At 44.5% G+C, this 26598-nt stretch overlaps 1 protein-coding gene across 4 annotated transcripts in view; it reads left to right on the top strand.

Moving 5' to 3' along the window:
• The window catches only part of ERC2 (ELKS/RAB6-interacting/CAST family member 2), a 907827-nt gene extending 882260 nt beyond the window's left edge, over positions 1 to 25567 (top strand). For 2 of the 4 annotated variants that reach the window (XM_087431197.1, XM_087431195.1), the window contains one exon: positions 22610 to 25567. In XM_087431197.1, coding sequence (XP_087287323.1) covers positions 22610 to 22831 — 222 coding nt within the window. In that variant the 3' untranslated portion in view covers positions 22832 to 25567. The remainder of the gene's footprint in view (positions 1 to 22609) is intronic. The other 2 variants (XR_015552235.1, XM_087431198.1) reach the window with 2 other exon arrangements.
• Positions 25568 to 26598: the final 1031 nt, after the last annotated feature.

Genomic DNA, 26598 nt, shown 5'->3' with positions numbered 1-26598 from the left:
GCATTGAAAAGTTGAGCAACTTATCCCAGGTCACCCTATGTGTTAATGTGGAAGCTGGGACAAGGATGTGGGTCCAGGCAGGACTAGAAGTTAGCCCTGTGGTCTTTCCATTCATAAGGGGGCTTCTCCAAGTCACAGTTACTTTGAAATGGCCCTCACTATCTTTACACCACAAAAGAGATCTGGAACTCCCATGGAAGGGATGATGTGGCTCAAGCAAAGATCTTGGAGTCTTGGTATGAAGCAGCCTTGGATATGGAATATCAGCATGGAAAGGCTGAAGCCTGGAGGACAGTTCCTTGGGTTTTATTTGCCAGTCTTTTTACAACCGTGATTAATGACTGTGAAATTTCCAAAGCTCTCATTCAAACAGGTGAGAGGACCCCCCAGGTTTGCTTTGTGCCTTAGAACTCTTCAACTATGTTGAAGCTAGAAAGAGAGACGAGGAGGATTGTATCCTGTCTTTGCCGGTGGCGGCCCAGGGAAAGCCCAGCTTTCTAAGAAAGGCAGCCAAGGCAGGGGAAGTCGTTTCTATCACTGAGCTGGAAGCCTGGGCCTGGCAGAGAATTCCTGTCAGCAGGTTGAAAGCGGGGGGAGAGTTACCTCCTTTCCTGACTGGATCATGAGTATCGGTGATTTGTGCATATGGTTATACGCCAAGCCGCCCTTTATCATCGTTTTAAAGGGAACCGAGAATCTTTGGGGACCTCTCTTGTGCTCTGACATTCTGCTAGCAGGAAGTCAAGAGTCATTACTATGAAAAATGGCAGCAAGGACACAAATGCACATCAGGGGCAGACAGTGGGCTGAGCAAACACATTAATGTTCAAGGGGCAAGGGAGGGTGGCTTGTCATGTGGAGGGATCGGCTTCCTTTCTCTAGAAGCTACTCCCAGTGACCGCTTTACAAGATGGGAAACTCTCTGCTTGGTTTGGCAGGGGTTCCTGCTTGCGACTCGAGGGTTGCATCAATTCATTCCAAATTGTGTTGGTAAGCGATGGGAGTCTTGCCTTCTGGAGAATTACTGCTCCTTAAAGACATCCTCGCCAGCAAGCCCAGCCCAAAGAGTAGCAGGCCAAAGCCCCTAGGGTGGATTATTCACTTAATAATCAGGTCTTTCCTCCTGGTCCCCTCCATGGCTCCCCTCCCCTCAGCCTGTGCCTCTCTATCGAGGCAAAAATCTAATCAAAGGAATGCAGGGGCAAAGGGACTTGAAAAAATCAGAGAAGGGATCAACTCAGCAATGCAGCATAATGAGGTTCCCCGAACAGACTTCAAAAGGTCAGTTGGGCTCTGGAGCCCCATATGATGACCTCACAATCAAACTATTCCATCGTAGTCCTGTTAGAATCCAAATTGTGCTCATGTGTGAGCCGGAAAGGTGTTCTGGTGGGAGCAAAGCTCACCCCCACCTCCAGCTGCTGCCTGCAATAATTGGGCATCGTAACTGTTAACACTTGGATTTGATTTTCCAGGGAAGACAAGCCAGGTTCCCGTCCATGGGTGCTCCATTTACATCCATCCCTTCCATCCAGTTTCCCTGCTCTTGAGAACCTAATCTAATGCAGGGAGATAGTGTGGCTTTTGATGACAATAATCTTAGAGATCTTTGCTCCTCAGCTGAAAACTGGGCTCTTGTAAGGGAATTTGTGTAGGCCTTGACTACAGGAAGATAAGCGGAGGGAGCAATGGGGTTGCTATTATTGCAGACATTTCAGGAAGTGGCCGTGCTACTCTGTAGGCCCAGAGCACAGGGGGCGCTGATCAAGATGGAGAGGACACATGTCAGATGCTTTGGCCCCACCAGGGGCCTGCCGACTACAGCCCATGGAAAAATCTAGCCTGTCACCTATTTTTGTTTTATTGGATCACAGCCACACCCATTCATGTACTTATTGTCTACGGCTTTCTTCATGCCACAGTTGCAGAAGTGAGTAGTTGTGACAGAGACCATAAGACCTGCAAAGCCTCAAGTCTTTACTCTCTGACTCTTTACTATCTTGCCAACCCCTGTTCCACACCATGGTTTTCATAAACCTGTAAATCCCTTATGTCCCAGGGTAAGTCATCCTTGGTTTGGGATCAAATAAGATGGCGGAGACAGCTCAATTGCAGTGCTTCAATTGCAGGAAAACCACACCCATACTCATTCATTGAGTCATTCATTCAAGGAATGCTTACTGTGAGATAGTATTATCAATGACATTATCTTCATCTTCCCTTCCGCTGAGGAACTCCCAGGCTACAGGCCACAACTACTGCAGAGAAGAGGATGCTTCTGGAAAATCATTGACTGTTAAAGCAAGACTAATCCTTTGTTCTCATCTAATCCAATGACCTAATTTTACAGATGAGGAAACTGAGGCTCAGAGAAGGGAAAGGTCTTGTTCTGGGTCACATGATGAGTTAATGGCAAAGAACTTAGTCTCCCAAGCCAGGGCACTTAGATCCCAATAGATGGCTGTATTACTTCTGCCGTGTCCTCTCAATTTGGTCAATAGCAACCAGTGGCCTTGGCACCATTTGGGGGAGCAATAGTTGACTGTGTGACTCAGCCTTTCTCCCTCTGAAGAGAACATCCCTGGTTCCTTCTTAAGTGCAGCTGATTGCAGTGATTATTCACATAAATTGCACCTGTCACTCCTCTGTACACTACCAGACCAGGGGTAATGTGAGCTCCTTGTAAAAGGAATCCATTTTTTTCAGGGTGATTATAAATTAGATATGAATATAGGCTTGGGATCCTGGCAGACATTCTCCCAGGGAATTTTTTGTCTTGCATATATTTGCAGAGTGACCTTTGCAAAGGTTAGGCTACTCTTGGAACTGAAGTACAACTTTGAAGTGTAAAATTCCAAGATATTTTGGAATATAATAATCCCAATTCTCTTTCCTCTGAGACTTTCTGTGCACCCCCACTGAGTTACTGTTTAAGGAGGCGAAACATGACTGTGCTCCAAAAGGCCATCCAGGGGCTCATTGGAGAATTGACTTATGTTTGTAGCAATACACAAGGATGTCTTGGGTTCAGAATGTAGATTACCTAGCGTTTCCCCCAAGTTTCAAGAATTAAATGTTTGTGACTGATGTGATCTGGCAGATAGGGAGAGAAAAAGCCAAAGAATCCAAAGGTAGAGTTGAAGGGTAGACATGCATTGATAGTGAACAAGACAAGATCACAATGGCTCTGGGCTGGGAACTCCCACCTCTGGGATCTCAACACGCAGAAACAGTCACATCAGCGTCAAAAATCGTCTCTGGCTTCTGCTTCATATGACTCCTTTACCAGCTGTGCAACCTTGGATTTAGCCTCTCTGATTCACTTTCCTCATCTTTTTACGTAAGGCAGTGGTTCTCAAATGGGAGCAATCCCACTCCCCACCCCCCAGGGGACATTTGGCAAGGTCTTGGAGACATTTTTGGTTGCTACTGGTATCTAAGTTGGTAGAGGCCAGGGATGCTGCTCAACACCCTACAATTCTCAGGGCAGCCCCCCCCACAGCAAAGAATTATCAAACAAAGAAGTATTGGCCCGAAAAGTCAGAAGTACTGACATCGAGAAACCTTGACTTTACCAGAAGGAACTAGACCTTGTTCATCGTTGTGTGTGTACCAGACAGTACCATATCTGGCACATAATAGACGCTCAAAATATCTGTTGAACAAATAAACATATGAAAATATATGAATATAATATGTGAATATATGAATGATTGAACATTATGCCTGCCTTGTAAGAATGCTAACAAATTTTTTACCAAATGTGGTATCTATGCACAGTTCCTGGCACAAAGCCCAGCACGTAGTAGGGATCCGTAAATGGTAGCTCATGGTGATGCCGATAACGTTTACCTGAATTTGCTTCATGCTCATTTTAAATAAGAATTCACTTGTTTTCATCCTTTGCCAAGATAATAGGCAGTCTGTGCAGGCAGAAAGCCCAGTGGGGCTTTTAGAAATACTGGTTTACAAAGAATCTTTTTCATCTTGTGTTTTCCAGATAGGTAAGCCAAGGGCCACTTGGTTGTGCCTTCATTTCCGCTCCCTTCTGGCAGACTTTTCCTAGGCTGGGTTTTGTTTCTCTAAAATTATTGTTTCATTGCTTTGTTATTCTGAAGAAACCTGTTGGTTAATATTAATGCATTTTTATCTTGGGCCATTTCCTTCCGATTCTCTTTTCCAATCTGCCATCATATTTTGCTTCATCCTTTTTAATATCAGTGGTGCTTACAGAGCCCTTTTATGTACATATCACCTCTGAGCCTCAGAGTAAGGCTGTGGGGGTGTTGTCATCTCCATTGGACAGAGGGGGATACTGAGGCTTAGGATATTAAATGATTGCTAGTCAGTAGCTTCTGGTTCCTTCTTATTCCCCCTCCTAGGATTTGAGAACTGTAAGAGATTCAGTGACAGAGCTCAGAGAAGGGGAGGTGACCGCCCAAACCCACACAGGAAGTGATGCCTGGGCAGGTCTCCTGATGCTTCCATCTTGTCTTTTTCAGCCCTTATTTCCCCACCTATTCCTGTGGGTCATTTTGCAATTGGATCTCTCATTCATTCATTCATTCAGGAAGGAAGGAATCATCAAGTGCCTCTGTGCTCTCTGGTGAGGTGATGGGAAAACTTCTGGGTTTGGGTCTTGTTCTGCCACTTACCACTAGAAAACATTTGCCTGAGTTACTTAACTGCCGTGAGCTTCAGATTCTCTCGTCAGAAATGGAGATGACAACCCTTGCCTTATGTCACAGGGTTGTCATGACAGCCAGTAGTGATCAAGGCAATGGAAGGAGTTTGCAAACTGAATTCTTATGAGGATTTCTCCATTCTCTCTTCTCTTTTCCCACTTCTCCCTCCAAGTCTGGAACTGGCAAATATTAACACTTGTGTTACATTGGCACATGATTCCATGAAGGAAAATAATGATAATTGTGATGGCTAATATTTATCGAGCCCTTATTACTCTCAAGCAGTCCACTAAGCACTTATATGTGTGATCTCATTTAATCCTCTCAACACCTCTATAGTTTTAGTATGTCCATCTCACAGATGAGGCACTTGAGGCTCAGGGTTGCACAGCTAACCATGGACCAGGCCAGGATTGAGCTCAGATTCAGTTGGATTAAAAAGCCCATGTTCTTCCGCTCATTTATTAAGAACCTCCTAGTGCCAGGCCCTGTACTGAGCATTGAGTGGCCCTGCTGATGATTCCTGAACCCCCACCCCCACCCAGGCAGAACCGGGGTAGCTGGGCATCTCCTCCTTCCGCAGGAGGTGTGGGGACATATGTGCTACTGCCAGCCCACAGTCCCATTAGCTGTGTCAGCTGGTGTCCCTGGGAAGCGGATGACACTAGTGCTTCCAGCTGGGAACAGCTGATCAGCACTGAGGGAGGACCCAGGAGGCTCAGGCTGAGCCACGTGAAGAAGTCCAGCCCTGGACAAGCACAGCGATTGCCTGCTGAGCCCCCCTGAAGCCCCTGGCCCTGGGACCAGTCTCCTCACGCTTCCTGAGCCGCTGCCTGCCAGAGCCTACTGTTTGGGACTTTCGACCCTCCTGGCTCATCTTCAGGGGTTTCCTCGGGACAAGGTTACTTCATGGCCTGAAGACCACACGGATTGAAATCTCTAAAAAAACCTGTTGGGGCTTTCATAGTGCAAACACAACTGTTGTCTGTGGACAAATATTGACTTTTGGTGCTACTGTCTCACGGATGGCCACCCTTGGGAGAGGCTCATCTCAGGCCACCAAGCACTGGTTGCTCAACCAGGACACAGGAAGCCAGAGTCAAGAGGAGGTGCTTCTTGGATCTCAGATGACCCTATCCCAGATGGACCCCAGTGGTCTCAGTGCATCGGCAGCTTGGCTGGTATTATTGCGAGCAGTGTTGGAGCGTTAATACAGGGATCTACCATGACTCCTGTATTAGTTTGCAAGGGCTACTGTAACAAAATGCCATAGATGGGTGGCTTAAAACAACAGAAACTTATTCTCTCGCGGTTCTGGATTCTAGAAGTCCAAAGTCAAGGCATCAGCAGAGCCGTGCTCTCCCTGAAGGCTCTAGGGGAGGATACTTCCTTGCCCCTTTCTAGCTTCTGGTGGTTGCTGGTCATCCTTGGTGTTCCTTGACTGGTAAATGCATGACTCCAATCTCTGCCTCCATCGTCACATGGCGTTCTCCCAGTGTGTGTTCTCTGTGTCTCTGTGTCCAAATTTCCCTCTTCTTACAAAGACACCAGTCATTGGATTAAGGCCCACCCTAATCCAGCATAACCTCATGTTAATTTGATTACATCTGCAAAGACCCTGTTTTCAAATAAGGTCACATTCACAGGTACCAGGGGTTAGGACTCAAACGTATCTTTTTAGGGGACACAGTTCAAGCCACACCACCACATATGGGATTGTTTGTCCCTAAGGAAAGGTTATATACCTTCCCACAGCCTCACCAGCTGGCTCCATCCAGCCTCCACGTTGCCTGGAAGAGACCCTCCCAAACCACACATCTGGCCAGATCACTCCCCTTCCATGGTGTCCCACTGCCCTCAGGAAAGTGTCCAGTCTCCTCCATGTAGCCACAAAGTCCGGCATGGCCTGGCCTTGCTTTCCTCACTGCCCTGTCCCTCCCATCTGCCCTTTCACGGCCTCTGTTCAGACTATGTTCAGCTGTCCTGGCGCTTGCAGTTCTCTGAGTTGGCCTTGGTCTGGCTCTGTTTCAGGCTTTTACATACACTGCTTCTCTAGTCAGAAAGCTCCTTGCTTCCTTCTTCCTCTAGCTAACTCCTATTTATTATTCCTCACGTTTCAACCTGGAGTTTCTCCCCTATAGGGAGTCTTTGCTGACCCTCTCTGACACTGTATCAGGTGCCTCTGGGCTCCCGAGCACCCTGTTCTCTCTCCCCGCCTGCCGCTATTTGCTCACACATCACGTTGTATTGCAGTTGTCTCTTTACCCATCTATGGCTCTGACTTGGCTGCAAGACTTTAAGATCAAGGACTCTGTCTTACTCCCCATTGAATCCCCAGTCCTAGCTCATGGCCAGCAAAAATAGAAGCTTCTTGAATTGAATAATTTATTGAAAGAATGAATAAGAAAGTAAGCAGAAAGCAAAAATAACAGTAGCCCAGGGCCAGCCCCATGGCCTAGTGGCTAAATTCAGCGTGCTCCACTTCAGTGGCCCGGGGTTCATGGGTTAAGATCCCAGGTGCGGATTTACACCACTTGTCAGCCATGCTGTGCCAGTGACCCACATACAAAATAGAGGAAGATTGGCACAGGTGTTAGCTCAGGGCTAATCTTCCTCAAGCAAAAAAAGAGGAAGATTGGCAACAGATGTTAGCTCAGCATGAACCTTCCTCAGCAAAAACCAAAAGTAAAAATAAAAAATAATAGTAGCCCAGCCACCTTACTAATTTTGTGAAAATGAACAGAGACTCTTCTGCCTTTCTGCCAATGACTGCCTGCCACCAAATTCAATGAAGGACAAATGGTCAGAGAAATGATATTTCAGAGACCATTCTTATGCCAGGGTTTGGTCAGGACTGAAGATAAACCAGGAGGGCAGTTCTGGGGGAGTCTTGGTTTGTTGTCAGGAATGTCCAGCCTCAGGCCATGCTGAAGGTGACTGTGGTGCCATGGCCTGCTTTTGAGTTTTCAGCCCCATTTCCTTTCTCAATAAAGGTGGAAGGCAACAGAAAAATGGGTAAACTGAGCTAATTTCTTCTGCTTTGGCATATGTGTGATGTAGCTCGTTTGCATGATTGAACATATCAGCCCACTGAAGCATAAAGACTGTAATTCCCCCCCCACACTCTTTTTTCATTGTGTTTAGCCAAAACAAGCTGTGAAAGAATGTAAAATATATCATTTTGTTGGCACTCGTTCACAAGTGAGTCAGTGAGCTCGCTCACATTTACAACTAAAATTGGATTCTAACCTCCCAAAAATTTATGACAACTGCTCCTTCTTGTGGCTTAAATGTTGACATATAATTAATTTAGGATTTCTTCCCGAGGCTTCCTGTCCAGGTTTGTACCTGCCACAGAAATATCCTTGAAAGTTTATCTAACAGCTGGAGCCGTGAAAAGAATCCTACTGAAGCTTTGTAAAGCGAGTGGGCGGTGCCAACAGGAAGAGTCCTAAGAGGAAGGGTGAGGCTGCCAACGTGGCTGTCTGCCGGAGATGCCCCAGGTTGGAGGCATGGAATTTGCCGGTTAGGGGAAGCTTTTGGTTCCTTCTGCCACTGTTCCTTCCAAGCCCCTGTGATGTGCTCTCTCTTTGCTCTGCATCCTTCCTTTCATGAAGATGAACAGACCCTGGTCCAGCCCATGAATAACCTAGGCACAAACATTCCAGCCTGGTACTTTCTGCACTCTGGATCAAGCTGGTCCTGATGCCCATCTCTCTGCTCTGTATGGGCTAGTGTAGAGGGGGAGGTAACAAGAACTGCTGGTAAGTGAACACCTGTTACATGTCAGGCATTAGTCTAGGAGCTCTATAGGCAAGCTCATTTTATTATTTTTTCTTCTCTACCACCTGGAGAGGGTCAAATTATTATCTTCACATTGTAGATGAAAAAACAGGCTCAGAGAGGTTAAGTGATTTACCTGAGGTCACCCAAACTAGAAAAGGGAGGAAGTGATAGGTGGTTCACATGTGCAGAGCTTCTGTTAGGCCCTGTCTCATGGTAACCCTTTGAGGGGGACAGGGTCATCCCTCCCATCCCTCCTTGGATGAGAGATTGAGGGTCCATGAATGGAGTCACTTGAGCAGGTGCAGAAAGGTAGATGGTGCCCGAGCTTGAACAGCCGCCCAGCTTGGCTGAACCACAGGCTGAGGCTTGCTTCCCACCATGGTGAGATGCAGGCAGAGCTGGGTCTGAGTCCAGCTTCCCTATCACATTCCAGCAGCTTTCTGCATGTCTAGGAGTGAGGTGCCCTTGACCTCATCTTGCTGGTTCCCGACAGCTTTGCTCCTGGAGGTCTGGGCATCACTGGCCACTGACCCAGGAGAGAGAAGCAGTCAGTGAACAGAAGATAGGCAGCTACTTCCGATCTATGAGGAGTCCTTCCACAAGCCCAGCCCAGCCCAGCCCCAGTGAAGCCCCTGGTTTGGGACAGTTTGAAAATGCAGCCCAGGGGCCATGGCCAGGAAGTTCACCAGGCGAAGGTGAAGAAGTGTAAGAAACACTGCAATGAGCAAGACCTACGCAGCCTGTCCTCATGAAGGCAGCCGAGGCTACGATGAGACATTAATGAATTACTAACACAAATGCATGATGCCAAATTGTGGAAGGAGGAGCAAGTGCGGGAGAGGTGGGAGGGGGTGCAGAGCGAGTGTTGGCAAGGGGATCTGACCAGGGACAATAGTCAGGGAAAGCTCCCCTGAAGAAGTGGCATTTAAGCTGACATATAAGGATAAGCAGAGACAGCCAGGTGAAGGGTGATGGGGAAAGTGCTCCAGGCCTAGGGAAACGCATGTGCAAAATCCTGAGGGAGGATCCGGCTCTGTGCCTTCTGCGGTAGGAATCTGTATTCATAGATTGGAACTGCCAGTCAGGAACTTCATGTGCTCTTGCAGGGTTTGCAAGTTCACATGGGGCTGGATCTTAAGGAAGTTCTCTGCAACAAAGCCGAGGCCTCTGGTGGATCCCCAGGTCACTAGAGGACTTTGGAGTCCTGCCATATTGGGCTTTGGAAGTGGCTCCAAGGGTGCCCCCAGAACCTACTGATGTCAGGCCTCAGGTGTCCACTCCATCATGCCCCAGCTCCTTGATCTCTGGCCAAGTTCTTCCCCCAGGCATTTCCCAGCCCTCAGTCCTGGATGCCAGTCCTGTCTTGGAAGAGTTAAACCCAGCCCCCACCTTCCAGGACCTTGGGATTTAATAGGGAAACTTCCAGCCAGTTCATGTATTATGAAAATGTGTTTTCCCCTCTTTAATCTTCAAAGTGACCAGGACAAAAGCAGCACAGGAATTCCCTCTCAGGGCACCTCCACATCTAAGTTGGAAACATTTGTGATAGCCAGAAGCCTCATAACAGATGGGAGAATGAGTCCGCCCGAGGGGCCCACCGTTAACTCTCAATTCTGCTTGGAGCCCATCAGTCCAGTGACGATTACAGAGTTCACTTATATCCCTGAGCCTGAGCCAGAGATGGGAGACCCAGGGCTGCAGCCACAGGGCCTTCGTGCAGACCTACAAGGACAGACTTTGGCGTGGAATTTAAATGTAAATTCAAGCCAGAGGGCATGTCTGCCTTTTAGTACTGTGCAAATGTGACTGGCCTTAGATTCCCTCAGAAATAACCTCTGCTTTGCTCAAACTCCTCATTCTTTGTAGGGGACATCATTGTTTCCCTTTAAGGTGGTCCCTTGGGCAGTGGGCTTCCTGAGCAACTCTATGCATGTACATGTTTGCGGAGATGGATTGTGATTTTGGAGGCATCTTATTCTCTGTGTTTCTTAAAACCTACACTATGTAAAACACATAGTAGGTACTCAGTTGGGATCTACCATTATGGAACACGTACTTGGACTTGAGGACCACGTTTTTGTTGCCTGCTCCCACCCACACATCTAGCACAAGATCAGTGGTACTGTAGAGACTCCAGAATCTTGTTCTATAGCATTCTGGCCAATTTTCTTGTTGACTAAGCAACCCTGCCCAACATGAAGAGATTATAATAATGTCCTGTGTGGCAACCAGAATGGTAGCTACGATGCCAATGGCCTAACCCAGGTGTCCCAGGAAGGTGCAATTTTGTTTATACCACAGTAAAAATTCCTTTTTCACAAAGCAGCTTTAGGTTAAATAAAAATCTTCTGAATGAGAAATCAAGTCCCACCAATGCCAATGGATTTCATGTCAAGGTTTTCCCCGGGGCCTTTCAAGGTTACCTGTGAAAGGATAAGGGCAGGAAGCAAGATGCCGTGTGTCGGGATGGAGGAGTGGGAGTAATTCAGCAGCAGACATCCTGGCCATCACTGGGGGAGGCTCTGATTTGGAGCAAGTCAAGCCTTGGAGCTATACTTTGCCAGTGAAGGCAGACCCTCCCTCTGTAATCTTTTTAGCATCTCACTCCTTCAAAGACAACTTGGACCCCAAAGCCCTCATGCAACCAGAAGACATGTGAATATCCCATCAGTTGCATAGAAGCAATGGATTGGAATCCTCCAGATAGTTCACGCAATCTCAGGATGATAGATGATCAATCATTGCATTCCTCCTAAATGAAATTAAGATGTTAAGATATATTGCTGGAGGCTTCTAGATGGGATTTCTGCAGTTGAATTTCCAACAGAAAATGTATTGCTTTGGAATCACTGGGAAAGGGAGACATTCTGGATCTATGTTAAAGCAAAACATTTGACAGCGGAGGAGAATGCTTCAGACATGTTAATTTTTTTCATATTTAAAAGTGATTAATCATCCCAAATACCATGAAGTTGGAAGGCCATAACGCAAACTCTTGGAGAAGAAGGAGGATGTGTGTGCCTTGATACTCTGAAGTGGAGGCTTTTGAAGGAGGCTATAGGTGAGCTTGTGTGGGAAGACAAACAGCACTGACTAAAAATCCATTTGAAAGGACAGAGTTTGGGCAAAACCCTAGGAATGCATAGGAATCCACAGACTTACTTTTCAGTTAGCACAGGGCAAAAGAGGAAGAGGAAAGGAAGAAGAGGGAGAAGAAGAGGAATAAGAAGAGGAGGAAGAAGGAGAGGAAGAGGAAGAAAAACGGAAGAGGGAGAGGAAGCCGTTTTCTTGTTTTCTTCCAGTGTGTATATGTACACCAGTGAAGATGTTACTTCCTTGGAAAGTCTTTCCAACTCTTCTGTCAGACCAGGTCAGAACCCCAATGTGTTCCTGTAAGCTGGGGATTTGACATCTCAGTCTGCAGGATCACACCATGGCCCCACCACCTATAGCTCTGTGACTTTGGGTGTGTAGCTTTACCTCTCTGTGCCTGGTTTCAGGAGTGTATAATGGGTTAATAACAGCAGCTTCTTCAGAATGTAAGGACTGGATGCCATAAAACAAAAGTGTCTATGCTCAGTCAATGTTGGCAGGTCATTCTCCTCCTTGATACTTATCCCAATTTTAATTAATTACTCATATGTTCAGTTAATTATTTGTTGAATGTAACGTCTGACATGCTCACTGGATGTGCATTCCATGAAGTCAGAGCTAATGTCTGTCTCATTCAGCCACATGTCCCCAGTACTTAGCATGGTTCCTGGTAGATGGTTTAAAAATTGTGGGAGGGAGAGAGAGAGAGAGGGAGGGAGGAAGGAAGGATGGATTCTCACACTTTTCATAAACATGGCTTGAAGACAATATAAAATCCAAACTGAATTTGCCTTTGTGTCTCATTTAAGAACTCCTTTCGCTTCCAACTCTATGGACCAAAATGAGGTAGCGTGTCTCTTCTTCCTTTATTTGCAGGTGCGTGTGGATTAGGGATTAGAGGGCTTGGAGACTCTAAATATCTCCAAAAGGCCTGACTTCATTCAGCTGGTTGCTGGCTTGTGTTTATACATTACCCGTTTCCCTTTCCACCTACCAAAGAAGTCTCCCCATCCTCCCCCAAGAAAGCTAGTTCCTTTTGTTGCAGGAAACTCTGATATGGTGGTTGCTTAGAAAACACAAAAACGTTTGAAGCAAGTTGAAATTACAGTACAGTTAATCAAATGCAAAACTCCATTCAGCCCCTATCTGCCAAAAATAAATAGCTTAAAAAATGAATTTCAGCTCACCGACAATGACAACTGTGTTTATGGCAGCAGGGTTGCCTGCCTTCAGCAGCCATCCTTGCCGGCGTGCACCCAGCATTTAGAAATTAAACAAAAACACATTGAATTTGCTGCATTAGCTCTTGCTGCGTCAGAAGGCTAATGGGTTTAGTGACCACAACCAACCAAGGCCAGAGCGTGTCAACAGCCCAGGGACCAACCTCACTGGCTGTTTGTGCTTTACCCAAGTTGTTACAAGTCTAATTCTTTGCAGCTTACTTTTCCTGCTGTTTTGGCCTCTCCTGCCATGTCTTAAAGAGCATAGCAGCCAGCCCAGCCTCATATAGCAAGGCCACGGGGGCCCTGGCGAGAGGTCTGCAGATGCAGGCACCTCAGCCTCTTGGGTCTGATGACTGGTTAGATTAGAGCTCCAGAAGGTGAACTTGACTGTCCTCCCTTTCTGTCTCCAGCCTTCTTTAGCTAGTCACTTCTAAAATTCATTCTGGAAATGGCTCAACCTGAAGCAAATGCAAAGAGCCTCTTGATTGGCCACTCATCTGGAAAAGTGGAGTCTTCCTGCCTCTCTTCTTATACAAGGCCATGCTGCATGGCCTTTGCACCTTGACCGTGGTTTCTGTGCCTCACACCCAGGCCTTCAGCCCTGCCTGAGAAACGAGGTCAACTGTCTCCACTTCTGGGCAAAGCCCTGGGTTGCAGGACCTTGGTGGTGAAGAGGTTAAATTGCTCAATTGGCTGAATCTGCTTTCCTGCCCACACTTGCTCCTGGCCTAAGGCAGTGCCTGCTGTTTGGGGAGGGGGAAAGGGAGGTCTCGCCTGGACCCAGGTGGCCGACAGGCAAACCATGTTATTAAGAAGCAGGAATTGCAAAACCTTGATCTTCAAAAGAGACCCCTAATTAGTCGCCAGCCCGAGAGTAAATGGCATTCCACCTCAGCCAGGCGGGAAGGACGCCTTCAAATCCTGGGGACTAATTGCCATTATTGGCTCTATGAAGATCCTGTTGTAAACACTTGTCATCTGAGCCCCTTCTGGTCGGCAAACTTGAGATATCGAATTGTTCTTTCGTGTTTCAAATTCTCCAAAATGCCTTGCCGGCTCTTTTTTCTAGGAGGGGCATCTCATTCCTGCACAGGACAGCTTTCTTAGCACCCGGGCTGCAGAGATGTCTCCCTTTGCTCTGCTGTGCTAGGGCGGATCATCCTAAAGCTGAATTCTCATCAGTAAGGGATTTGAAAAAATGTTTTACTTTATTCTCATTTGAATTTGAAAATGCCATCTCAAAAATAAACTTTAATTGCAGGCGGAAGGGTTTTATCATGAAGCTAATGGGGCTTAAGCTTCCGGCTCCCTCAAGTACATAGACATTTTCCAAGGCCCCGGGAGGTCACGTGGCCATATACTTTTGTCAAATTTGAAACAGTCAATTATTTGTGTATTGTTTTTCTAAAAGAGGGTCCACCGAATGATATGAAAACAACATGTGCTCTGTAACACTCGGGTGTGTTTCTTACCTTTTGTATTATGCATTCTTTTTGCTACTGGAGATTAAGTAGTTTCTCTCTTTAACTTCTTGCTTCTTGGTCCTGTTTTGCATTTGTGCAGGGAAGTGCAAACTTCTCCAGGTCACGTGCAGGATTTGTCTAAGTTTACTCTTGAACTAGGAGAATGTTTCAAGAGTTTGGGACTGAGAGACCCTGCATCCATCCCCTTCAAGGGCAGCCTGGATAATACCAAACTCAGATGGCAAAAGAGGCCAACCTAAAGAGAGGCTTGGGGGCCGTGAGGATTTGGGCTTGTGGGATTCTATTATCCCGACACTTTGAGGGCAATAAGTATGTCAGCGTGAGAGAGAGGTGGAGGAAGAAAGCAGTGAATAATTTTTGAATATTCTTGTGAAAGGTGAGTTTTCTATTGATCTTTAGGATTGGCTTTTGCAAGCATCTAGGGGTGCTGACATGGCATAATCCACACTAACATCCACAGCAAGCTATGTTGCAGGGCCAAATGTCACATAATGGCAAATAGCCCCTTTCTCCCAAAGCTGAGCTTCTGAACCATTTCTTCAGGGAGCAAAGGAGTCACCATTACTCAGCAATAATTCCTTTGTGTGAATGCTTTGGGGTGGGACAGGAAGGTGGAAGTTCTATACACAAAGTTTAGTCTATTTGCTCATAGGATTCCATTGTCTCCGTGATGAAAGTGGATGGTTTTCCCTCTGCAGGTAACCTAATAACCTCAGATAGCTCTGAGGGCACGGAGGTATCGGCCCCCTCCACGTGGGCTGCTCCAGGATGACTCGGGCATTCTTCTCTCTCCTTGGAGTGCGTGTTCTGTTTGTCAAATCAGCCCTCTTCTCTGATGTCGTTTGCTGCACCCCCAAAGATTCCCATAGCGTTTTTTAACCTATACAGTTCATTGATTTGAGATGTTAGAAATTGTACGCCAAACTTTGGTTATTTTAACTAGTTCAGAAAAGAAAGACTAACATCGGTTTTGACAACAAACAAAACCAGTTTTTGTTCTATCAGTTATGTTTAAGAGATTCCAATTTCAAACTAAACACAATGTGTGGTTATTCTGTCAGCGATTTATATAGCCACCAGGGCGCCACAGTTACACACTGCATACATCATTGTATTTTTAAAATGTACTTAATGAACATTTTTTTTTTCTTTTCTAGTAACTACTTCATTGCCTTAAATGAATGCATTCCAATAGAATTTGTAACAAATGGCCACTTTGTGTTTGCATTAATGCCAAACACGTTTAACAAATTTTTAACAAGGAACCCTGGCAAAATGCCAAACTCCTAGAGGGACACTGAAGGAATGCTATAAATTTAAACTAGATTTTACCTTTCCACTTAGCTCAGCAAGTGTCTTAGGTGTCTCAGTATCTCAGGATTGTGGCATTTCTATTTTGTCAGATAAGTTGTACACTGTCATTATTTTTATTACTTAGGTTGTACCTATTTCTACAGGACTTTTAAACTATGCAGCGGTGTCTGAAATAAAATGATGCCAGCTTAGAAATAGACCTTTATTTCTGCAAAATTGTTTATACCTTCTATAGGTTGGTAGATGCATGTATGCATGCGTATTCATATCTTACCAAATATAATTATATTTAAAACAGCACAGTCAACCAATTACATACAAAAACAATTAAGATTAGACCAATTCTTCACAACTGGGGGTCGTGATTTTGCCCCCAGGGGATATCCGGCAATATCTGGAGACATTTTTGATTGTCATGACCAGGAGAGGGGGCGACGCTGCTGCCATCAAATGGACAGTGGTCAGGATGCTGCTAAACATCCTACGGTGCACAGGGCAGCCCCCGGAATAAGACTGATCCAGCCCCAGATGCCCACAGTGCAGAGACTGAGAAATCCTGGAGTAGAGTGGCAGAGGCCTTTGGTTTATGGGCAGTCTCTCAGGTTCAAGAAGGTATTACTTTAAGAAAAAATTACAACTCAAAGCACATTTCCACTCAACCAATGTTTAAAAACTTACAAAGAGCACCTAATGCTGATGTTGAGTGGCAGGTTTCTGATTTTTACTTCTGCTGCCATCTGCCCTTGAGAAGATAAGAGAAAAGCCTGCCAATAGTTGCCAGGCCTAAAATGTTGGCTGAGGCGCTGCTGGGGACAGCTGGTGGCCTGAATATGGGAATATGTGCAGGCCCAGCCGACACATGCCGCCACTGGGCCGTGGGAATGGTCTCCGAGGCAGGGCTAGGGACAGGCAGAGTACTACATGTCCACGAGAAGATAGTTCAAGGTGTTTCGTGAGCAAGCACTTTTATTTTAATAGCTATGCAATTATTATAATGCCTATTAGACAAATACTGGTGCCATTATGGTATTAAAATAAATCATTCTTACAAAGGAAATTTATTTCAGTTTTTAGAAAAAGTTTTTGAAGAAAAATATTAATTAAATGTGACAGGTGTTATGGAAAGATTACAAAAATTGCGACGGTGGAACACAAAAGATCAAGGTTTAGAAAATCCTGACCTCATGGTAAAGAGAATGGGCTCAGGAGTTGAGAAGATGTGGGTTCAAATTAGGCCCCAGGAAGGTGAGAATTTGACCAAAAGCATTCAGTTCCCTTAAGCTTCAGTTTCCTTGCCTGTGTAAGGAGCTATCAACACCATCAGTATCATGGCACTGTCAGGCTTGTTTGAGATAATTCCTGTGAAGGCACGGAGCGCGGTGGGAGATGGCATGCACCAAACGTTAGCTATTAATAATTCTGACCACAGTAATAATGGCAAAAATAAATCTTAGGGCCACATAGCAATATACAGTGCGATTTTGATGTGCATATCTGAATTCATATTATTTCCTTCATTTGAAACATTGTGGGTGAGTCACAACCCTGGGCCCAGAAATCAAAGATGAAATCCACATCCAAAGTCTCTCAGTTGCCCCCCTTGGCCCAGCAAGCCCTGTCATCCCTAACAGCAGTTTGCAATTCTGAGCTGAAGGCTTGCTGGGCCCACCTCCACCTCCACCCCACCCCACCCCACCCCCCCGGCCCCAGCCCTTCGGGCTCTGAAGTGTTACATTTTATTGCCCTGTGGAGCTGTAGGAGGCCACTGGCAAGGTAAAATGTTGCTCTCCACTCATATTTTTGAATTATGGCTTCAAGGTGGTTGCTCCTATCAAGAAAATTAAATGATTTAACATAATTTGTTGCCACTTTGATCACAACAATAATAAATAAATCTTCATGAGGAAAACGGGAAACCCATTCTGCCCCGTTTTAAAAGATGTTAAGTAATAACACAGATGTAGTTATAGAAATTTTTTTTTTTTTTTTTGGAGCAGAAACGTCTCTATTGGGTTTTCCCATGAGCAGAGTCGCTTAGTGGAGTTGTTCTGCAGGATGCCCGCTGCCCCCGGAATGAACAGCTCTTCTCTTCAGACCTTGTTAATTAGCCGATCAGGGGCTCCTTTTATGTGGGCACCGTGTGCAGTGTCAGGGGCATCCGAGGCCGTTGTGAATGGGTGTCTGTTTTTGTACCTGGGGGCACACTGCACACATTTGGAGAGCACATGGAGAGTAATGGACATTAACCCAGATGTCAAAAATAGCCTGCGTTTTACTACTGTTATTAAACAGTTTCCCCTTTAACCCCTCCGTGTTTACCAAAGACCCCTTTCTCCCAGCCTGTTTCTGCAAATCACTACTGCAAGGGCAGGAGAAGAAAGCCATAATCGGGCAGGTGTCTTTATTCCAAAGAAAAACAGTCTGAAGGAATATTTGTGAGACACCACACGTTTATAGCCTGGTCTCCTGGGGGTGTTTGTCCCGGGCGGAATCTTACTGAGCTGGGCTTGTCCGCCCCACCCCCACACGCACCCCCACCCCTGCACAACGGCAGGGTTCCCTTCCAAAGAACCACGTCAAGAGCGGTGATCCCACCCAGTACTGATTTTTTCACAATGGAATTAGCTTTCTATTCTCCTATGGTACCAGTTACACATTCTTTGGTTTGAAAAATCCAAGTTCAACAAAAAAAGATTCTAAAGGGGGAAAATTTAAAAACACCACCCAGAGATAATTAACAATATTCTGGCATATGCATTTGCAAGTGTTTATGCTTCTGTGTGTGTTGATGCAAAAATGAGATTGAACTAGACATATAGAATTGTAATCTGCTTTTTCCACTGAAAAATTGTGGACATCTTTCCATATCAAAAAAATTACACCATAATTGTCATATAGTCAATAAATCTTAAGCATGCCTATTACAGCTCCCTGTTCATTTCCTCCGAGGCACAAATTTTAAAAATCCTCATTCTGTTATTTACTTTTGTATCTATTTGTTGTCTCTCTTACTCCGGAAAATACAGGCTCCATGAGGACATAGATTTTGTCTGTTTTTTTTTTTTACCGTTATATCCCTGACACTAAGCGCACTGGCTGACACGGAGGAGCTATATTAGTTCTATTGCTGCATAAAAAATTACCACAAACCTAGTGACTTAAAACAACACCCACTTATCTTCAAGTTCTGTAGGTCAGAAGACCAATTGGGCTCCACTGGGTTCTCTCCTTAGAGTCTCATAAGGCCCAAAGTCAAGGTCTCGGCCAGGCTGACCTTTAACCTGGAGCCTCTGGGGCAGCACCCACTCCAAGCTCATTCTAGTTGTCGGAAGAATTCAGTTCCTTGTGGTTGTAGGACTGAGGGCCCTGTTTCCTTGCTGGCTGTTAGCTGAGGGCTACTCTTGGATCCTACAGGACACTCTCAGGTCCTTGCCCTGTGGCTCCCTCCATCTCAGCGTAGCAAACTTGACTTTCTCTTCTATTACCAGCAAGAGAAAAGTCTCTGCTATTAAAGGGCTCCTGTGGTAAAATTAGGTCCATTTGGATCATCTCCCTTTTGACTAACTGAAAGTCAACTGATTGGTTACCTTAACTACATCTATAGGGTAGCAGAATCATGGTGGGAGATGTTCACAGCCCTGGTGCCAGGGATTAGAGCAAGAATCTTTGGAGGGGCCAGTGACTGTAGGCTTCTGCCTGCTCTGGGTGCTCTCCACTGCCTGTGGAATGAATGATTGAATTAACTTGTTCCCTAAACTGCGCAAGGCACAGGGGATCCTAAGTGAGCAAGACTGGCCTGCCCCTGCCCTCGTAGAACTTATAGCCTAGACCAGGGCTATTCAATAGAAATATAGGCAAGCCACATCTGTAGTTTTGAGTTTTCCAGTAGCCACATTAAAAAGAGTAATAAGAAATAGGTGAAATTAATTGTAACAATATATTTAATCGGATCCAAGATATCCAAGATATCACTTTAACATGAAATCAATATAAAAAAGCTGAATTCATACTAAATCTTCAAAATCCGGTGTATATTTTACACTTATAGCATGTCTCAGTTTGGACTAGTCATATTTCAAGTGCTGAATAGCCACACGTGACCAGTGGCTACCATATTGGATAGTAAACGTCTAGACAAGTCACCAGAAGGGAAGAGTACAGTATGTGTGAGTCTTCCTGTGCTGCATCCCACAGTCAGGAGGGTCAGGAAAGGCTTCCAGGGAAGAAGTGACAGCTAAACTGAGACTGAAGAATAAGTAGGAATCGATCAGTCAAGGGTTGGCGTAAATGCACGTCAGACAGAAAGGCAAGTTTGTGAGATGAGACGAGAAAGCTCTAGGACTGCAGAAGCACATTCCGCGTAGGTGGAACATGAAGCGTTGAGCTGGAGAGAGAGAGGCCAGATGGGGCCTCACCAGCATGGGCAGGAGTCCGTCCTCCATCCTGAGGGCAATGGGATTGTAAATGAAGGTTGTAAAGGGGGAATGCAAGACAAAGTAGATGTCGCTATTGAAAAAGCACTGTTGGCTGCGCAGGTAAGAATGCAGAGTTGTGTGCTGGGTGAGAGGATGCATGGGGACTGATTGGGCCTGCTGTGACCATCCAGGTGAGGGAGGCCTGGCTGCAGTGGGCAGCTGCCCAGATCGCCTCATTGCTGGAAGTCAAGATTCCTTTTGTTAAATTTTTTTTAAACATATACTTATTTGCCCCTCAACAAGGGATCATCTGCATTTCTAAGTGCTGGCAATGTCATTTGAGTTTTTTTCTCTCAAATCCATTTAGGCCTTCTGGTGAATGGATTGTCTGATTGAAGAAGTGGCAACACTTTTTGCGAGTTCTCTTTTCCACAGCACAAACCTTACCAGAAAGCAGTGCGCGGCTGTTGTGAGGCACTGTATTCTGCCTTGTGACCTGTTACCCAGCTGGAAATCTTTCTCTCAACTGAATAAATGATTGTTCTTTGCTACTTTATCTTGGAAAAACATCAAGGACATTGGACATTTGCTGTAATTATTTTTCACTCGTTTCCCCATCTGTAAAATATGACTGGCACATTTTAGTACTACTTTGGGTTTCTCTTTACCTTTTAATCATGTGGCCTTTTAATATATTGGTCAGCCCTTTAAAAGGATGATTAAGAAATGCCTAATGCACAAAAGAATTAGAGCTATGCACAGCTCATGAAGCAGAAAGTGTGCTCTGACTTACAATTTTCATACAAAGTTTGTAGATTTTATGTGCCAGAATGAGTAATATGATCTGCTCTAGGAACTCCCTAGTTTTCTGGCTCTGCAAAAGTCATTTTTTTGCCCCGATTCAAGTTTCTTAACCAGAAGGGTTACACCAAACTCCTCAGAGTATGAATTAACAGAGTTCATCCAAGCCACATGTTTCATTGGTGCTGTTTAACGATGGCCTGAAATAACTGCCTACCTGTGCAGACACTGGGATGTTTGGCGCACTCGTTAGTCGGTGTGATTTGAGAAACACTGTGTGTCAATGAACAAATCAGACTGCCCCGGCTGTATATAAAAAGTGGCTCACACGTGTGTGAGTGTGTTTGTTTGATCTTTCCCCTCCCTGCCATATTCCCCAGATAGCTGCACTATTGCCATGTGCCTGGAAACTCCCGAAGTATTTGAAGGCCACATGTTAATGATAATGACGCAGGCACACAAAGTGAAGCATCAGCAGGGAAGAAAGTCATCATCTGAAGGGTCGACGTGGGATGCTGCTCTCTTCTTCCCCATTTTACTGCTTCCACACCTGGAGCCCCTCCTGGGACAGTCAGAAAACTTAGGGTGCTCCTGGATACCTGTTCCCCAGGGCATGAAATATGCAGATGGATTCATTCTGCTGCATTTACGTTTAGGGTTGAGCATACCCACACACCACTGGATGTGGGGATGAAAGCCAGCTTTGTCTCATTCTGCTCTATTTAGGGAGATACCAATATTCTTTTTTTAAATATGTTTTTATTGTGGTAAAATAGACATAAAAAATGTTACCATTTTAACCAGTTTAAGTGTAAATTAAGTGGCATTAAGTACATACATAGAGTTGTACAACCAACGCTACCATCCACTTTCAGAACTTTTTTATTACTCCAAACAGAATCTCTGTACTCACTAAGCAATAATTCTCCATTCCTCCCTCCCCTCCAGCCCCTGGTAACCTCTAATCTATTTTCTACATCTATGAATTTGTCTATTCTAGATACTTCATGGAAGTGGAGTCATACCATATTTGTCCTTGGGTGCCTGGCTTATTTCACTTAGCGTGATGTCTTCAATGTTCATCCATGTTGTAGCATGTGTCAGAACATCATTTCTTTTTAGGGTTGAATAATATTCCATTGGGTGGACATATGCATTTTATTTATCCGTTCATCTGTTGATGGACACTTGGGGCGTTGTTTTTACCTTTTGACTACTGTGAATAACACTGCTATGAACTTTTGTGTACAAGTATCTGTTTGAGTCCCTGTTTTCCATTCTTCTGAGTATATACCTAGGAGTGGAATTGCTGGGTCCAGTATTCTTTTAAATTGTTGCTCTTAGATGGTTTTAAGTGAATGTTAAGTTTTCTGGTGTCTTGACCATCTTTAACTCTCTAATCCCTATAAAGTCAAGTTAAAAATAATTTTAAAACCATACTCATTGTAGAAAAGTGTGGAGAGAAAAAAATTGACGCATAATCTGATCACGTAGAAATAATCACTGAAACATTGTGGCATATTTCCTTTCAATGTCTTTTTGCCTATCACGAGACATCTATGCCTGTATGTGACAGATTTGGAAAGAGGCCTCTTCTCAGATGTGTTTGCAGGACATAACTTTCTGTTCACGTTATCCTTCCTCTGTGCTTGCTCCCCATTGCCGCCCACTTCCCAAACCCAACCAACCCCAACCAAAGAGAGTGGTGAAGGGTCAGTGCAGGGGGCCAGGGGGAGCATCTGCCAGGATTCTCTCCGATAGCATTGCCAGTTACTTTCTGTGCTAAACTGTGTGCTTTCTTGTTGCAGCTATCAGAAGGGCTGACTAAAGGGAGAGCGCAGCTCTGCAGCAGTATTCTGATAATCTATTGCAGTGCGGCTCATCACTGTCCATCACCATCTGGAACGCTCATCAGGACTGAAGAGGAGTTTTCACTTTCATTATTGAGCACAGTTCTGTTCGACTTGATATTTCCTTCATCATCTCATGTTATTTCTCCTGGATTCAGATGTGTTGGAAAGGAAGAATGAGGAGAAGGAGAAAAATGACAGATCCTCTGTTTTTTGTCAGGATTTGGGCATTTAAAATGTGATCATCTCTTCTGAATGTCATTATTTGATAACATTTTACTTATGTTACTTAAACATCATTGGATAAATTTGAACTCCTTGGGATTTTTCACTGTGGATTCAGCTTCTGTTGGACAACTAGCTTCATCTCCAGTTTTCCTGCTGGTTCAGTCTAAGTGGTCATTCCTAATGCATTAGATTATCAAAAAGTGTAAATTCTGTGAGTGAGTGGTGTTGGCAGTGTTTGTGTACCAAGATGCATGGAGTGTTTGACAAAGAAACCAAAACACCAAAAATGGAGAGCCTTTACCCTCCTCTATTTCTTTAATCCGCTGTTGGAATAACCACATTTTGATGGTGTAACCAGTAGTTACCTCTGGGCCAGGTTGGAAATGAAATCAATTTTTTAAACCACTACTACTTGCCAAGAAATCGCCTTATGAGAACATCGTGTGTGTCTCTGACAATGTGTGGCATGTCTAAATTGATTATTCATGAGTTTATCTACCCTGCTTCTATGCTGGAGAGTGGCAAGAGCCTGAGGCACTTGCTTGTTTCTATCCCTGTGTCCCTGCATCCCCACGGCTGGGTTGTGACCAAGCTTTAGACTCTTACCACTCCAGTGCATACAGGTCTCCATGAAGAAGCTGGGACGCATTCACATTTCAAGATCCAAATGCTGTGCAAACAGTGTAAGCTTAGATCTGCAAATGAAAGGTCATTTCTCATTTTTTTTTAAATGTCTCCAACATGGATTCCAAAACATTTTCAGCATCAAACATGAAAACATTGATGAATGAGGAATTATCACAAAAGCTGTGTATCTGTATATAGCTCTACACAACATGTTTGTGGGTACAGAGTCATTATTCAAAGCACATGGGCAGGGAAAGAGACCAAATTTTGAGGTCTTTTACATACAGTGACATGGTACTAAGGAGAATTAAACTCCTCCTGCTTCCTCTGAAGATTAAAAAAAAAAATTAAAGTTGTTATAACTTCATAGAACTGATGGGCAAATCTGGCAAACATGTGCAACTCTTGTATTGATCCATTTTCTTGTCAATGGAAGACACCCTTCCACGTGTGTGCAAGTGGGAAATGAAAATCTGCAGTTTTAAAGGACAAACCGTGAATTTAAGCATGAGTGGCCTTAATAAAATAGTTGTCTTTCTTTGCTGCTGTGGAAAGGATTCTTAATAGATGTTCCTGAAGTCTTGCATTGAATTTAGTCATTATTCCTTTTTAAAATGTTGGTGCAATTAACTCCGGACCTCTCCCGTGAGCCATAGAGATATTTAAGACAGTCACCTTATTTGTGGGGGAAGATGAAACTGTCTGAGTTGCACTGTTCATCCTTGGTGCATTAGGAGTAACATATTCAAGCAGGTTTCTTGCTTCTGGCTTTGTTCTCGTCGTCAGTAAGTATAGCGAACTATGTAAAGCTTACGTGTTGCATAAACAATCCAAATACATTCATGTTCAAAAAATTTGTCCTTTACCTATCAAAGGGACCTGGGTCTTGATTGGAGAAATGAGCAGAGTTCTTTGCAAGTGTATTTAGCACATTTTGACATAACGTCGCACTGAAAACCCAGGCTACAAACATGTCCCCGTGAACGGTTTGGGTGTCTTCAAATAGGCGGTCCTCAGTGCCTCCTACAGCCAGGTCCTGATCTAAACTCTGCAACTGAATACTTGAAGTAGGAAGTAGGAAATCCACTAGGGAAAATAGGGTCCTCGAAACGGAAAATGCAACCAACCGTGTATAGTTAGTTCCTTCTAAGTATGTGCCAATTTTGTCACAACTATTGTTTTGGGGATCATTTTTTTGCCCCATTTTTGTTGGTTTAAAGTATTATTGATCTTACCTGTATGGGAGCATATCATTTAGTCCTTTAAAAATTAAATTCTGTCTAGCATAGCATCTTTCTGCATTTCATGTACTATTCTCTGATGTTGAGGGTTACCAAAAAAATTCCCTTTTCACATATGAAAAATAGTCTCTGGGTTTACAACAAACACTGTGATGTTGGGAAGATACTTCCTTTGCGCAAACTCGAGCAGGTTCCCCTCTAATCGCAATGAAGTTGAAAAAAAAGTTGAGGCTAACCTTTAGGAGACGTTGGTCTTTTTGCTCTGTGCAAAAGCAGGCTTGTACTTTATACCCCGTTTGATTTCGATGTACAGTCTCGATTTTGTATTTAATGATTTTTGTGTATCCAGTATGCACGTTAACAGCGTGTCAACTTTCATTTGAAAGTGGGTTTCAATTTACTTTTTAAACAGTGTTTATGACGAGACCTCACACGTGTTGACATAAGCTCTATCTGAGATGTTTTTGTGCCGAGTGGTGTCTGAATGCTGCCGGGGTCAGTGTATCTAGTTCTCAGAGACCCTCATTTGATAGTGCTTCTTGTAACTTTTCTTCAAGTGAGTGGCATGTGGGTTGTGATATTGACCATGTGATTATGGACTTCGATATGAAAAAAATACCTAAAACTAAGGAACCCTCAGAAACTACCAGTGGGCATGTATTAGCCAGTCATTGTAACCTCGTGTCTAGTAGAAGTACAATGTACAAGGTATGTACAGTTCATAAATTTGTTATCATGTGTATGAGAAGTACTTTGTGCTGATCGCCTTATTTATATTCATCAAATAAACTTTGTTTCTTTCTGAAGTGAGTTCATTCCATCTCTAATAAATGCTTCACTTGTGGTAGTTTCTAGTCTTTTTTGGGTCATGAATCCCCATTTGAAGAACGAGTGGACTTGAAGAAAAAAGAAAAGGGAAGTTATGGACTCAGTTTACCGGAATACCCAAGGTGTAAATTTCCCTTCATGCATAGCCAGATCTCAAGTTTCCTATTAAGAAATTAAGTTATCAGTGGTGTCTCCCTTCTTCCTTCTCTCCCTCTTCCCCTTCCCTTTTTGCCTTTTTCTCTCCCTTTATCCCTCCCTTTCTTCCTCCTTCCCACCTTTTCTCCTTTCCCTTTTTCTTCCTCTTCCTCCCTCCCTCCCTTCCTCTCTGTCTCCTTGTTTCCTCCGCACCTTCCGTGGAGCTGATGTCAGTGCCTGTTAGGTTCTCTCCACTTGGTGGCAAGGATGACTCCCAACAGCTTTGAGGATTCTTGGATTTCAGAGAGAGACTCCCTCTCTCCCAGCATCCATATTGGCCCCTTAAGGGACTCTTATTGGTCCTTTTTGGATCGTGCATCCAATTGCGTTTTTCAAGGGAGTTGGGAGGGTGAAGCCATGTGATTGACAGCCTCACTGGATGTAGGAGGAGCAGTTTCCGAAGGGAAAAAATGAGCTCTATTCTGGAAGAGAGAGACAAGAAAGCTGGGCAGGCAGAAATGATAGCTAGCCCTGCCATCACTTGGCTACACACACACAATCATCCAGAAAAATACACACACAAAATTATGCACTCAAGGGCTCACCAGCCTTCGCAGCCCCCCTGTGGATTGCAGTGGAGAACCAGCTCCTGGTTTCTTTAAAGGTTTGAATTATACTCCAGGAAATGAATTACCAATTCTTACCATTATTGCGATTAAAGAGTAGTGGATTATCAGAGCTAGAAAGTATGTTAGATGTCATGTAATCCAATATCCTCATTTTAAAGATGGAGAAACTGAGGCCCAGTCAAAAGTGACTGATCCAAGGATATATGGTAAATTCAGTGCAATCCAAGACTGTCCCCAGAGCTCCTGAAACAGGAATGTG

Source organism: Ceratotherium simum, chromosome 5 (assembly GCF_057802395.1).
Source record: "Ceratotherium simum simum isolate JZ-2026a chromosome 5, ASM5780239v1, whole genome shotgun sequence".
NCBI classification, from domain to species: Eukaryota; Metazoa; Chordata; class Mammalia; order Perissodactyla; family Rhinocerotidae; genus Ceratotherium; species Ceratotherium simum.
This window is presented reverse-complemented; position numbering and strand designations above follow the sequence as displayed.